General features: G+C 39.7%; 1 protein-coding gene across 5 annotated transcripts in view; it reads left to right on the top strand.

Moving 5' to 3' along the window:
• The window catches only part of DIAPH2 (diaphanous related formin 2), a 420,545-nt gene that overhangs the window by 51,319 nt on the left and 353,904 nt on the right, over positions 1–15,322 (top strand). For all 5 annotated transcript variants that reach the window (XM_078380631.1, XM_072981023.2, XM_072981022.2 and 2 more), the window contains one exon: positions 14,372–14,511. In XM_078380631.1, coding sequence (XP_078236757.1) covers positions 14,372–14,511 — 140 coding nt within the window. The remainder of the gene's footprint in view (positions 1–14,371; positions 14,512–15,322) is intronic.

Below are 15,322 nucleotides of genomic sequence, written 5' to 3'. Positions count from 1 at the left end.
TGGAATATTTCCTAACCAAGGACCTAGGAGCTATAATTTTGTAGAGAAGAGAAATCTTGATCAGTGCTTAGAGTTCTTGCTAGAATGTAATTCTTAGTGATCTGTGGTAATCTTTATAGCCTGGTCATAATCTATGGATATCTGAATTGTTTGGGACCATTATATAGCTCTTAGACATAAATGTGATTCTGTTGTCATCACCTCAAATTATAATCTACCCTTTTTCATAAGAGATCAGGGTGGCAAATGGTCACATGAAATGTAGAATGTAATTCTATCTTGGCAAATTATTGAGTGTTTCAAGAATTGAAATCTACCGTGTTTCCCCCAAAATAAGACAGGGTCTTTTAATTTTTGCTCCAAAAATGCATTGGGGCTTATTTTTAGGGGATGTTTTATTTTTTGTCATGTACCACAATCTACATTTATTTAAATACAGTTGTGTCATCTTCTTCTGGTTGCTGCAGAATGGTGGAAGGTGGGGTTTCACTTAACTAGGGCTTATTTTGGGGGTAGGGTTTATATTATGAGCATCCTGAAAAATCATACTAGGGCTTATTTTCAGGTTAAGTCTTATTTTTGGGGAAACAGGGTAGACTATTGTCATAGAGCTATGATTACAGTAAGACCCACTTATCTAAGGGATCAATTTCTACTTATTCACTTATCCACAGTGGAGCTGCTGTAACGGGGAGTTATATTTTCCCTGGAACCAGCCCCAGTTAATAGTCTGGCTGCAGCATTTAGGACCGTTCAGAGTTTCTGAACACTTTCCAAAGGCATCCCCAGAGTAATCCAACTGAGATGTAACTAGGACACTTGTCACCATGGCCAAATCAGAGCGCTCAAGAAATGGACACAAGCTGGCACACTAGTTTTAACTGTGCAAAGGCACTCCTGGACACTGCTAAAACTTGGGCATCCAGGTTCAGAGATGAATCCAGGAATACCCCCAAGCTATGTGCCTGTGTTTTCAGAGGGAGTGTAACCCCATCCAGCACAGGCAGCAGCCCTTTTCCTTGATCTGCCTTTCGACTGACCAGGAACACCTCTGTTTTCTCTGGATTAAGTTTCAGTTTATTTGCCGTCATCCACTCCATTGCTGACTCTAGACCACTGGTTCTTAACCTTGGGTTACTCAGGAATTTTGGACTGCAACTCCCAGAAGCCTTTACCACCAACTGTGCTGGCTGGGGTTTCTGGGAGTTGCAGTTCAAAAACATCCGAGTAACAAAGGTTAAGAACCACTGATCTAGACAATGATTTAGAACTGAGATAGCTTTCTTGAATTTAGATGGAGAGATACAGTTGGGTGTCATCAACTGTGCTGGTGACACTGAACCCCAAAACATCTTCCAGTGGTTTCATGTCGATGCTAATAGCATAGGGGACAAAACAGCTCTCTGAGGGACGCCACAGGCCAACAGCCAGAGTTTCGAACAAGATTCCCCCAGCACCACCTTCTGAGTTCTCCCTTCCAGGAAGGACTGGAGCCACTGTGAAACAGTGCCTCCGAGTCCCATCCCAGAGAGACGGCCTGGAAGGATACTGTGGTCATCAGTCCAGCAGTATCAACAGGGATACACTTCCCCCGTCCAATTCCTTGTGTAGGTTATCCACCCAGGTGACTGAAGCAGTCTCTGTCCCATAACCAAGCCTGAAGCCAGATTGAAATGGATCTAGATAATCCATCTCATCTAGGAATCCCTGGAGCTGAGAAGCCACAACCCACTCCAGCATCTTGCCCAAGAATGGGATATTAGGGACTGGCCAGTAATTATTCAATATTGAGGGGTCCAAGGATTTTCCATTTTCAATAATGGTCTTAGTACTGTCTCCTTTAAGCAAGCAGGGATCCTACCCTGCTGCAAGGAGGAATTGAATACCCCTTGGACGCCTCTGACCAGTCCCTCTCTTGTAGCTTTTATAAGCTTGGATGGGCAAGGGTCTAGCAGATAAATAGTAGCTCTCATCTCTCCATGTTTCCTGTCCACATCATTATGCTGCAAAAACTGAAACTTATCCTTTAATGCAGGACAAGCAGGAGCTATAGTTACATCTACGACCTGTATTAACTATAGCAGTCAGAGCAAATCTGAGTGATTTTTGCCTACAAAGTGTTGTGCAAATTTTTCCATAATAAAATGCTATTTTCATTGATACTACAGAATATATGCAATTTCATACTCCTTTTTTCAGGATTGATTAAAATCAATGACATTTTTTAAAAAAAAAATACAACATTGGATTTTTAAAATTTAAATCAAATTTATTTTAATGAAATGCTTTTGGAGGAAAAATTATCTGAAGATTGTTTGTTTATAGTTTAAAAGTTATTGCATTATAGTTTAAAGGTTATTCAGCATGAAATAGAGCTTAGTTATGTGACATGCCGCTGTATATTCAGGCAATATTTACATTTTTGGTAAACTAATCCAGTTAACCCAAGTTAGCCAAACTAAGATAATATGCACTTTTTCACAGTAAAAGGGGTATAAAATGAACAAAGTGCAAGAAAAGACCTTAATCCTATTGTTGTTCTGCAAATCTGTATACTAACAATGAGCACATTGATGCTTAAGCAAATACAAGAATATGTATGCTATATAATGTTATTGTCTTAGTAAAATAAAACAATTTAAGTAGTTCTCCAAATGTGAGTGATTAGCCTATTAAATTGATAAAACTGTTTTACTAATCTGACAGATTATTATCATTATTATTCTAAATATGAAATCTTCATCTGGTTGCAAATATTAAAGATTATAACTACCAGCAAGAATGAGTCTTTATATTTAAAAAAATATGATTTAAATTGAGTCTTGCTGACTAGGACTTGGCAGTAAGGGTATTCTCACTTTGTGAGGCGCAGCCAGGGGTTGCTGAAAGAAGGCCCTGACTGGAAGAAAAATGCAAATGCAGCTAGGAGGCAATCTGTGGTGTCTTTTGATTTCATTGCCATAGATGGGACCCACAGTTGTACCAGTAGATGGTTGCCTAGTAATAAAAGGAGTCCATAACATCATATGACGGATGGGGTGGCACCTGGCCATAAATAAAATTGTGTGTCTACTTTCAGTCTTTATCTCTCAATTCTATATTTCTTTGGTAACTCTAAAAGTGCTTCTTCATAAGTGTAAAACCAGGAACTTCGAGCGCTGAAGCGACATAGGAGAAGACTAGAGTGTAGGTGGAGGAAGAACCCGACGGATTATAATAGGATAGCTGTCAGGGTCACAACTAACCTTTAGCTGTCTAAGGTAAAGGCTGCTTGTCGAACTTACTTTGCTAACCGGATAAGCGAAGCATCCAACCAGCAGGCGGAGTTATTCTGTATAGTGCGCGACCTATCCGGAACTGGTTCAGGTGATAGGCCTCCCCCTAGTTTTTCACCTGACCAGTTTGCAGCCTTTTTAAAATCTAAAGTGGAGGCCATTCGACGGGACCTCTTTCCTTTTTTGAACACAGTGAGTCGAGCAGAGATGTCCAGCGCTCCGTCTTGCCCGGTAACCCTTGACTCCTTTCAGCCTGTCACGCCTGATTCTTGGCCAGAGTGCTTGACCGCTGTTGAGCCACCACCTCCTCCTTGGACCCTTGCCCGGCCTGGCTAATCAAAGCAGCCAGGCCGATAACAACAGAATGGGCCACTGCAATAATAAATGGTTCTTTCCTTGAGGGCAGGTTTCCCTCTGCCCTCAAGGAGATATTCATTAGGCCCATAGGAAAGAAATCTAATTTGGCGGCAGACGAAATTGGCAGTTATAGGCCCGTCGCCAATGTTTCTTTCATGAGCAAAGTGGTTGAGAGGGTGGTGGCTGACCAGCTTCAGGCACATCTGGATGAAACAGATGCCCTGGATCCATTTCAGTCGGGCTTCAGGCCATATCACGGTACAGAGACGGCATTGGTCGCCCTGTACGATGACTTGTTTAGGGAGGCCGACAGCAGTAAAATTTCTTTGTTGGTCCTCCTCGACATCTTGGTGGCCTTCGATACTGTCGACCACGGTATCCTCCTAGGGAGGCTCTCTGAGTTGGGTATCGGTGGCTTGGCTCTGGCCTGGCTCCGTTCCTTCTTGGGGGACCGACCCCAGAGAGTGCAGCTTGGGGAGAGTATTTCGGCCCCATGGAGTCTCAATTGTGGGGTTCCACAGGGGTCGATCATCTCCCCAATGCTGGGGCTCCAATGAGGCCGCTGGGTGGGATCATCAGGGGATGTGGAGTATCGTGTCATCAATATGCTGATGGCACCCAGCTCTATATTTCCTTTTCACCAACTGCAGGTGATGCCATCCTGTCCCTCCAGCGCTGCCTGGGGGCCGTACAGCAATGGATACAGGAGAACGGGCTGAGGCTGAACCTGGACAAGGTGGAAGTTCTGAGGGTGGGTGGCCCTGTGGATGGTGGCTTGGTAAACTCCCTCATGTTTGGGGGGGGGGTGGCCCTAGCCGCAAAGAGTGGGGTCCGCAGCCTAGGGCTACACTTGGACCTGATGCTCACCATGGAAACGCAGGTGGTGTCGGTAGTCCGCACCGCCTTTTTCCACCTTTGGCGGATTGCCCGGCTGCAACCTTACCTAGACACGGGGGCGCTCACTACCTTAGTACATGCGCTCGTAATTTCTAGATTAAACTACTGTAACACACTCTACGTGGGGCTTCCTTTGAAGCTGATGCGGAAACTTCAAGTGGTGTAGAATGCGGCGGCCAGACTCCTTACTGGAGTGAGAAAATACCAACATATCTCTCCTACTCTGGCCATGCTGCACTGGCTGCCCATCTGTTTCCGCAATGACTTCAAAGTGTTAATGCTTACATATAAAGCCCTAAACGGTTTAGGACCTCGATACTTGGCGGAACGCTTACTCCGAACTAGTTCTACCCGTGTCACCCGCGCGAGCCAGGAGGTGAGGCTGAGGAGCCTGACACCGAGGGAGGCCCGGAAGGAAAGAACTAGAAACCGGGCCTTCTCGGTGGTGGCTCCTCGCCTCTGGAATAACCTACCTCCGGAGATTTGTGCTGTACCCTTGCTGGGTACTTTTAAGAACCAACTAAAAACATGGCTGTATAGGCAGGCCGGTCCTTCCAGTTAATTCCTGTCCTCTTTCCTTTTTTATTCTTTTTCTCTTTATTTGATTTATTTTGTATTTTTCCCATCGCAGAATCATTTAATTCAGTGGTTCTTAACGTGGGCGATAATGCCCCCCAGGGGGCGATTTCATTTTTCAGGGGGGCAGTAGAACGAAAAGGGGCGGTGTGGGGGCGCTGGAGCAGAAGGGGGGCAGTAGGGGGCCGTTGGAGCAAGCTAAACCTGTGAAGATGGCTGCAGCCTTTTTACAGTGTGCATGAATATATATTTTCCTCCAATCTTAATTTAGTTTCAGAGTTTTTGTCTTGAAATTTTTAGTTCCTGCATTGTGGTTTGTTTTTATGCCCTTTTTATATTTCTTTTTGCGTCTTAAAATTCGCTTACAACTAAATAATTAAATGTTACTTTTTGGAAGCATTTCATTTTCTTGGAATTGAATTTTGTTTTCAGAGGTCATTGGATTTAAGTGTCTTTAAACAAACAAACAAACAAACAAACAAACAAACAAACAAACAAACAAACAAATAAATAAATAAGATATCACCGTGGGGAGGGGGGCGATGATAACTTCTTCAATGGCTCAAGGGGGCGTTTCTTTCAAAAAGGTTAAGAACCACTGATTTAATTAATTAATTGTTACAAATTTTTCTTCAACTTTATGTTGTAAGCCGCATAGAGTGGTTGAAATGACTAGATAGGCGGCGTATAAATACAATCAATCAATCAATAAAAGTTATTTAATGTCTGTTGCAGTATTTTTAGTATCTTGTCTGTTGCTTTTCATTTCTATGGACCCTTTCTTGCTGGAAAACGAATGGTCAAGTTCACTGGGTCATATAGTGTTGCAGAGTTTTGGCTAAACTCTAAGCTGTGCAGCAGAAGTTTAGGACTTACAGAGCAGAATTAGTTTCATGTCTCCCCAGACTAGACTACCCCTTATTGTCTCATCAACTGGCACTTAACAGTCTCAGTAACTCACTTTGAGACATTGGTAAGAGAAAGAATAAAAAGTTCAGTTTTACTTACCTTTCTGAACAGATAAAAATAGCATACTCTTCCAAAATGACTGCTTACAACATGAAGCCTCAACAGATTCAGAACCTGTTTCCAGTAGACTCCTGTAGACTACATTCACATAACTGCACTAACAACTAACAGATTAAGAGACAGAAAAAGACACTTAAGCAGAGATGTGTGGTCCTCCTTGAAATCAGAGGCAGGGAAAGAACAATTGGTTACTGCTGGATTGATTGTCAGTTACCCGGCCCAGAAAGGTCCTTCCCAGCCAAACCTATATGAGGTTGAAATACTGTAACTCCAACATATAATGGGAAATTATTATTAATTGTAGCATCTTGCCTTGCATTTCTGCTTGTACAAAAAGACGAGGAAAGTGAGAGCAATGCAGTTAGCTGTGTGCAAGGGCAGATTGTTTTGATTATTCTTGTTAAGCCAGATATGTTTTTGGCATCCCCTTGCTATATGATCATTGTTATTGAGGGCAATTTTGAAACTAAATAGTGTAATTCTTAAAGCTTACCATCCTTTTTACATCTAAATTCTGATTTCTATTGGACAGAGTTTTCTGCAAAGGAAAATACAACATTACAGAAAATGATGTAGTAAACAGTGACTGATATGGTGCAACCTCTGCTGCAGGGTTTCTCTGTTTCTCCCTTTATTGGATTATATTACTGTGTGTAAGTTTTTTTTTACACATAGTAAGTTTTTGAACATGTCAATGAAAAATAAACAAAACTTGCCAAATGCTTTTTGTAAATGTAATATTTCACTTCCTGTTCCAGAGTTACACCAGTGCGGCAGAAGTGATCTCACCAGAGTTTCTGTTTTAGATTTGGTTTGTATGCAAAGGTGTATGCAACAACAACAAAAAAAAATCACAACAGAGACTCTTAAATGAGTGGTGGTCTTCTTCAGCAGGTGATGTTACTCCCACTCTGCTGACAGAGCTATGGAACGGGTTACTGGCCAGTGTATAGTATTAGGTAAGGGTTCCCCTTGATATTTAGCCTAGTCGTGTCCAACTCTAGGGCGTGGTGCTCATCCCCATTCCCAAGCCATAGAGCCAGCGTTTATCTGAAGATAGTTTTTGTTGTCTCGTGGCCAGCACGACTAGACACAGAATGCTGTTACCTTCCAAGCGAGGTGGTACCTGTTTATCTACTTGCATTTTGACATACTTTCAAACTGCTAGGTTGGCAGGAGCTGGGACAAGCGACAGGAGCTCACTCCATTGTTTGGAGTCATGTGGATTCGATCTTACGTCTGCTGATCTTCTGACCTTGCAGCACAGAGGCTCCTGCGGTTTAACACGCAGTGCCACCATGTCCATTTAGTATAGTAGTGAGATAAAATGGTAAGGGATGGGTATGTTAAAATACTTCTTCCTCCCTCTATCTGTAATTGTATTATAGCTGTTTCTCCCCTGCCAGGTAAGTGAGAAACAATATTATTTTATAATTGTTCACCCTTCCATTTTAAAATGAGCTTTCAACTGTACTTCCTATTAAATTATTTAGATTAGCAAAAGCCTAAATGAGTCTTTATAGACACTGTCCTGTGGCTGATGGAGGAACCCTATCTGGAGCCCTTAGAAAGGGGAAAGGTTGTGAGATATACAAAGGGATTCTGTCTAAGCTTTAGCTCATGTAGACCAGAGAGATTCCTTCCACAGTTTGCACAGGATAAGGGATGGTAAAGGAACTCCCCTGAGATGTACAATTCTGTCTAGCTTGCACAAATATATCATCTGAAAAGTCAAGCTTTGGGAGTGCTTGTATAGGTTTTTAGACAAAAACCACTGAAATGGTTGAAATATTCATGGCCCATTCCTTTGTTTCACTGTCTTTAGAAAAGTTTCTCCTAGTTAAATATTTAAATGTTGTTTTGTAAACCAATGTTATAAATAGTTGTGCCAGCATTAGTTACAATTTTTATACATTGGGTAGTGGTGCAGAAATCTTTCTATGGATAGTAAGTAACAACTTTACAGAAAATTAGGTATTTTGATCACTATATTTGGATGATTAGTAAACATCTACATCAGTGTGGTATAGTGAACAGAATGATGGGCTTGGACTCAGGAAGCCTGAGTTCAAATCTTTGCTTAGCCATGGAAACTCACTGGGGATGTGGTATTGCTAAAACCACTCCTTAATTGTCCCACTTACCTTGAAAGCTCTATTATGGTCACTATAAGTTAGTTGCAACTCGATGGCACATCACAACAATTTTGTAATCCGGGTTTACCGAACTTTGTAATCGGTTTGGAGATAGAAATTTGTCAGATAGTGTCTTTATATGAATTGAAAGGTTAAACAGTTGTTTCTTGTTCTGTGAGAAGATTTGGGAATAGCTTTTAAGGTGTTATTTGCATGTTCAGTTATTTTACTATGAAAATCATCACAGTAATCTGTTTGAACCAAGGCTTCATCCAAGTATGTGTGTGACTCTGCCTCCCTCCGCACAGTTTTCTTCCTCCTCTGTACAGCGATTGTGTTCAACCCCTTTGATTCCAGCCACAACGGAACCCTGTGCATGCGGGATGGGGGGTGGAGGTGCGCACAAACACAGGTGTGAAGTCATGCACGAGAGAGGTGGAGCTGGGCGAGGCTGAAAATTAGAGGGTTTGTTGGTTAGAACTTCAGTAAAACTGAAAGAGTGACTTTTAAATCAATTTGCACAACACACAAATATGTGAATACTGTATATTGATTTCAATAATTGATCTTAGAGATTTGCGAAAGCTAACCAGAGACTTAACTGACAACATCAGAAAATGCTGATGATGCAGTTATATTCTCATGAAAATAGCTGTTTCCTTTTTAACACAAATTCATACGGTTTGATAGCTTTCGTACTTCGTAATTAGCTTTAAATATTTGCATCAAGCAGATCCTTATGATCAATGAAAATATAAAATACATATGTGTGCAAGCACAATAAGCACATCTCTGCTTATTGTGCTTGCTGTGGTATGGCACTAATGGAAAAGCTACATTGTACAGGAGGTTCATCCTCTGATACAACTTACAGTATATGAGGACAAAAAGCTACTGTTATTGAATCGGAATGTTGATTTCTGTATCACTACAGCCTGTTGTCTCTCATCTAATTGCCCTTGGCTTTGTGATTGATAAAACAGAGTGATGATTTTAAAAGTTACAATTCATGAGGAACCAGGGTTTCAAACCAGAGTTTGGAATATCACTTTGTTTGCAAAAGTAAATTACTGCATTATGTATTGTTAGAGTGTTGTGTTGTCATAGCCTCCATATCAGAAAACTATAAGAACAGTTGTTCTCCCTGCCAATGGCAACTTCTGTTACTGTACATTGAAAATGTAATCATTGGGGAAGATGGGAATCCAGTGCCTCAGATTCCTGGAATACATTATTCAGCCTTGGGTGTATATGCACATTGAAAACAGTTGTGCAAGTGGGATCAGAGTTAAATGGGATATAGAAAAGTATGAGTTATTAATATTTATAATGGAATTTGAAAAGACTAGTTGCATAAAACTTTTGGGGTTTGTATACTGCCATTTCTTATGTCAGATTCGTTCTCTTTCTCTCTGTCTTCACTGATGAGACATATTAACATGTCTCTCTTTTTGAAAATTTCCCAAATTTCCTCTTGATACATCGGCTCAAAATGTTTTGGACTACAAGCACACCACAGTCTGATTGCTGGTTTGAGTTTGTAATCCAACATGTCAAAGAACCACTAGATAGGTTGGTGTTCCAGAGACAGGCAATTCTTAGGAGTATTTGTCCAATGAATACTCACTATGACATGCCAATCTATAGAATTCTACCTGCCTGACACTTTCCTAAGTATATTCAACATGGATACAGGATCAACATAATGACACAAAATGTATCTACTTTGCTTTAGGAGGTTTGCAATCTCCACTTTCCCCGTTTTTTTTTTTTTTGCTGTTTCCTGGTTATCTGTTTTCTGTGTCTTGTGGGAATATTTACAGTATAATTGAACATCAAACATAAGTCATAATTTACTGGATGTGAGATATAACCATACACTCCAAACTCTTTAAACCAATAAATGTTTTGAATGTTTTACTTGTGAACTCTGCATTTTATTTTTCCACATTTCTGAAGAAGTGGACTTGATCCACAGAAATTCACATTAAAATATAATAGGTTACACAAGGCCTTTTTTTATTTTGAATTCTTGTTCTTTTTTCTTTGGATTTTGCCTGACACACTTGCAGACTAACACAGCTACCTCTTCTAAAACTTCAAAATATAAATGTCTTATAATTGGCAGTATTATTTACAATATAACCATCTGTTCTCTTTGTCTTTTTTATTAGTCCATTGAAATCCATTGTAAGATATAGATCTCCCTTTTTTGCTTCCACAAATCTGTTTTGTGCTATTCTAATTCATGCCAGTCCTGCTAATCATTTAAAATCATCTGTCCATCTAGTTTACTATCTTCTTGTACTATTATTTCTTATCCAAGGTTGCCATTGATATAATTCCTTATTCTATAGCCCATCTAATTGTCTCATGATGTGGACCACTCATCTCTATTTTAATTATGTTATTTGTTCTATTATCTGCATTATTTTTGTCTTTTATCAAATAACCTAAATTTTAATTTATCTGTTAGTCTGATATTTAGTTCCTATCCTTCCTTTCCATTATGCTAGAAGGTTTTGTGAGCTTTTCCACTGCGTTTTTTTTTGTTAGAGTCCAGGCTTCTACAGCACTGCGGGCAACACAATATTTGTTGAAGTCCAGTAGTAAGTTGCATCTAAACTAGGATCACTGAATCAATGTAACTTACAGAGGAGTTGGCTTACCAACTCCTGACTGAATGGGCCTACTCTACTTGCAACTTACTACTGGATTTCAGCCATTGATTATAAATTGATACAAATTTTAAAGGTTTTTTTTAAGAATTTTCTCTTGTTTATCAAAAGCTGACCTTACAAGTCTTACTCACCCCTTGTTTCCTGCTCTCTGATTAGATTTTCCATATTTTATTGCTTGCCCCAGATGAATGTATTATTGTTCATATTCTATATAGTAGCCATTAATGACAGTATTTCTATTTTCATCCTTATTTAACATTATTTTATTTTTATTCATGTTGCTTTCAACCAACGTTCTCTGATTCAGTTTTCAGTTCTTCCAGTGTCCTTTGTGAGTCATCAAAGTTATCTGCTGTAACTGCTACATAATTGGCATATCTAAGGCATTTGATTAATCTTCTATTAATATTAGTTTCCTTATCACAGAATTGTTGTAGGGTTGGAAGGGACCTTGGAGGTCTTCTAGTCTAACCCCCTGCCCAAGAAGGAGACCTCATACCATCCTGGACAGATGGCTGTCCAATCTTTTCTTGAAAACCTCCAGCGATGTGGCACCCACAATATCAGGAGGCAAGCTGTTCCACTACTTAATGGTTTTCACCGTCAGGAAATTCCTCCTTATTTCCCTCTGATGAGTTTCCACCCATTGGTTCTTGTCCTACCCTCAGGTGCAGTGGAGAATAAATCAAAGCCCTCTTCCCTGTGGCAACCCTTCAGATATTGGAAGACTGCTATCATGTCTCCCCTCAGTCTTCTCTTCGTTAAGCTAAACATACCTAGGCCAAATCAAGATTTTTTGAGGATATCCTCTATTACAGTTATAATCAGTTTTGGACTCATTAAATCTCCTTTTCTCACTTCGTGTTATTTGCTTTGTATTGTTGTTTAACTGTATCCCTACTGTTGCTTATTTATAAGTTGGTAGCATAAGCTGTGCATATCTATAGTATATTCTACTATTCAGTAGCAACTGTATTTTATATCTGATATATGCATATCATAAGGGCCTGAAAAATCCACTCGTCTGTGACGAGTGAAAAAACGTTGCTTGAGGAGCCACAGCTCCCTCCCTCCTTCCCTCCTTACCCTCAGTCCATTCTCTCTCTCTCTCTTTCTCTCTCTTTGATCCTGCAGTCCTCCCCTCCCCCTTCCCATTGCAAAAGGAAAAACAGCTCTCTTCTTGCAAGAAGAGAGTTTGAGCTGCACATAGATATATAGCTCTGCAGGAGAATGTAGAGTAGTCCCACGCTGGAGAATATGGCGATTCCCTGCTCCCAATTTCAACCACATGACCTGGCTCCCTAAGAGGCCGGGCGTTTTTGCTTTCAGATTTATTTTTGGTGGAGACATTCAAAAGAAAGGCGTTCAAAATACAAGCTTCATGACCCCACAGGCATGCAGGTAATAAAGCAACCCAAGTGTGGGGGTATATTTATTTTGGGTTTGTACACATTGTTATGTAGAAAGTGCCTAGTTTAAATTTAAATTTAAGTTTAAACATATATTGCAAGGCTATAGTCCAGTCATGTTGACTGGTGAAAGTTTTGACTGACTGGTGAGACATTCTAAAATTTTTCAAGTCCTGCATATTATGTAAAAGCTGTTGATGGTATTGACTTGTGGGCAATAAAACGTTCTACTTTTAATAGATTTCCTGTGACACAAATAAATACATACCTAGAGCATTTATTTCTGCTAATTTGCTTTAGCAATATGGGATGAATATAGTTAAACATTAGCCAGAAAATGGAAGCATTGCCACTTGGAAAATGTTCAAATATTCAGTTGATAGGCCATAAACCAAACAGAACTAGTCTTGATTAAGCTTTTCAAAATAATTGGTGTTAATGACCCTTAATTGTTTGGTGTATTACGAACAAAATCTATGCCTCTTACATAATGTTGGTTTATTTTTTTCCATATTGTGCATGATGATGGTAAAAAGTTGTGAATTGCCTTCAGCATTAGCAACTGGAGGTATAGCATTTCTGTTAAACAGGATTTGAAGACGTTTTAAATGTCTTTTTTAAATCTCTGTTTAAAAATAAATCCAGGTTATAAATAAAAATCACAAAGTTGATTCCAAATACCCCTTATATTATGAGACAAGTGGCCAAATTCTGTGCGGCAGCAATGGTCATTCGTAATCAAATGTTTGGGTAGGTGATTTTCGATGGATATGGCTGAAGTTTTACTTATATTAAAGATATATGATGTTATTAACTGGAAAGAAGGGGGTTGTTTTATGGAATTTTATTACCCTGACTGACTTTACCAAACTACAGTGGTGCCTCGCATAGCGAGGTTAATCCGTTCCGGATTAACCTTCGCTATGCGAAAACATCGCTAAACGGGAATAAAAAAGCCATAGAAACGCATTGAACTTTGTTCCTATGGCTTTAAAACTCACCGTTAAGCGATGTTTTTCCATAGCGCCGCCATTTTCGCGCCCTCGGTAAGCGAGGGCAGGGCGCGAAAATGCGGCGCGGACTTTCCGGCGGCCATTTTGGAACCGCCGATCAGCTGTTCTCCCCGCTTCGTTCTGCGAAAATCGCTAAGTGAATTGCTTAGCGATCATCGCAAAGCGAAAAAACGCTATAGGGGCGAACGCTCCAGTGATGGCCCGGCCCCCCTCGCTATGCGAATTCATCGCATAGCGAAGCACTCGCTAAGCGAGGCACCACTGTATTTGAAAAGTGCTATCCTATTTCCCCTCACCCTTCTTTTCTCAAGGCTAAACATAACCAGTTCTTTCAGTCTTTCCTCATAGGGCTTTGTTTCCAGTCCCCTGATCATCCTTGTTGCCCTCCTCTGAACTTGTTCCAATTTGTCAGCATCCTTCCTGAAGTATCCAGAACTGGACACAGTACAGTGGTGCCTCGCATAACGAGCGCACCGTTTAACGACAAATTCGCATAGGGATCTCTTTTTTGGGATCACTAATGCAATCACATACCGATGGTTCTAATGGGCAAAACTCGCATTGCGACAATCGAACGCTCCAGCGATGGCCCGCACCCCCTCGCTATGCGAATTCATCGCATAGCGAAGCACTCGCTAAGCGAGGCACCACTGTATAATTCTATGTATCTATTTTATATTGATTTGGTTTTACTGGTCTTTGACCGTAATAAAGTATTCATTCGTTCATTCAAAGTTGATTCAAATATAACCTTTAATCCAGGTTAAACTGAAGGAGTGGAGGAGTGAGCATGTAGTGAGAAATGATCTGTACAGTCCTATTCTATTCCTTAATCATAATTAAAGAAGCAGTATGTCTGCACCTAACCTGAGGTGACATGCAAGAGCTTGCTGTTATGACACCTTGGAATAAGAGAACAGTCTTTTCTTCTAATGTGTGTTCATCAAATATCACTTGTGCTTTAAGGTTATAACTTGTTTCTTTTTGTCTGCTATTAAGGGGGGCCTGAAAAACAGTAAACATGAATGCACTCTGTCATCCCAAGAATATGTCCATGAACTAAAATCAGGCATATCAGAGGAGAAACTTCTCAACTGCTTAGAATCCCTGAGAGTCTCTCTAACGAGCAATCCAGTCAGGTATGGATTATTATTATTATTATTATTATTATTATTATTATTATTATTATTATTATTATTATTATTATTATTATTATTATTATTATTATTATTATTATTATTATTATTATTATTATTATTATCCTAATCAATAGCATGTAGTGATTTATAAAGCACTAAATGTAAGCCCCCATTACAAAATATCATGTAATGGAGGGAACATGTGTTTGTTTACCTGTTAAACATTTACTATGAGATTTGGAAAACCATATTTATTGCAAATAGAGGTGGGGATACAACTACTTATGCTCAATGGCTTTCACATAATTCTTTCAGGCCTATCTGTCCTAGGTGCTATCCTTTTCCCTTTGTTATTATTTTATATTGTATTGTGTACTTGTTATTAACCTTAAACACTGCATTTTAATTGTTGTAAGATGCCTTGGGTCCTTTTTAAGGAGAAAGGTGGGTTGAAAATATTTTAAATAAATAATCAGTAAATTTTATTCTCTCAGGTTTCTTTAAGATTGTGCTCATTTTTATGAATGTGGGTATATTTCCCTGCTCAGTGTTTCTTTGTGAATAGTAGTGGGTACAGAGATTATCCACTGTACCAGGGGTGAGCAATTCATTTCTATAAGGGGCCACGTGAAAAATCTGAACAGTGTTCGGGGGCTAAACCAACTTTACTTAAAAATAAAATGAAACAATGATGTTATGATTGTTTTTATTTTAAACTTGTTAATTTTCACAAATACTAAAGAGGTTTTTTGTGGTATGTTAAAGATAAGCAACTGATCAACTTTAGACAAAAAGCTATAAATGGTTTTGA

The sequence above is a fragment of the Pogona vitticeps genome, chromosome 11, assembly GCF_051106095.1.
Source record: "Pogona vitticeps strain Pit_001003342236 chromosome 11, PviZW2.1, whole genome shotgun sequence".
NCBI lineage: Eukaryota > Metazoa > Chordata > Lepidosauria > Squamata > Agamidae > Pogona > Pogona vitticeps.
This window is presented reverse-complemented; position numbering and strand designations above follow the sequence as displayed.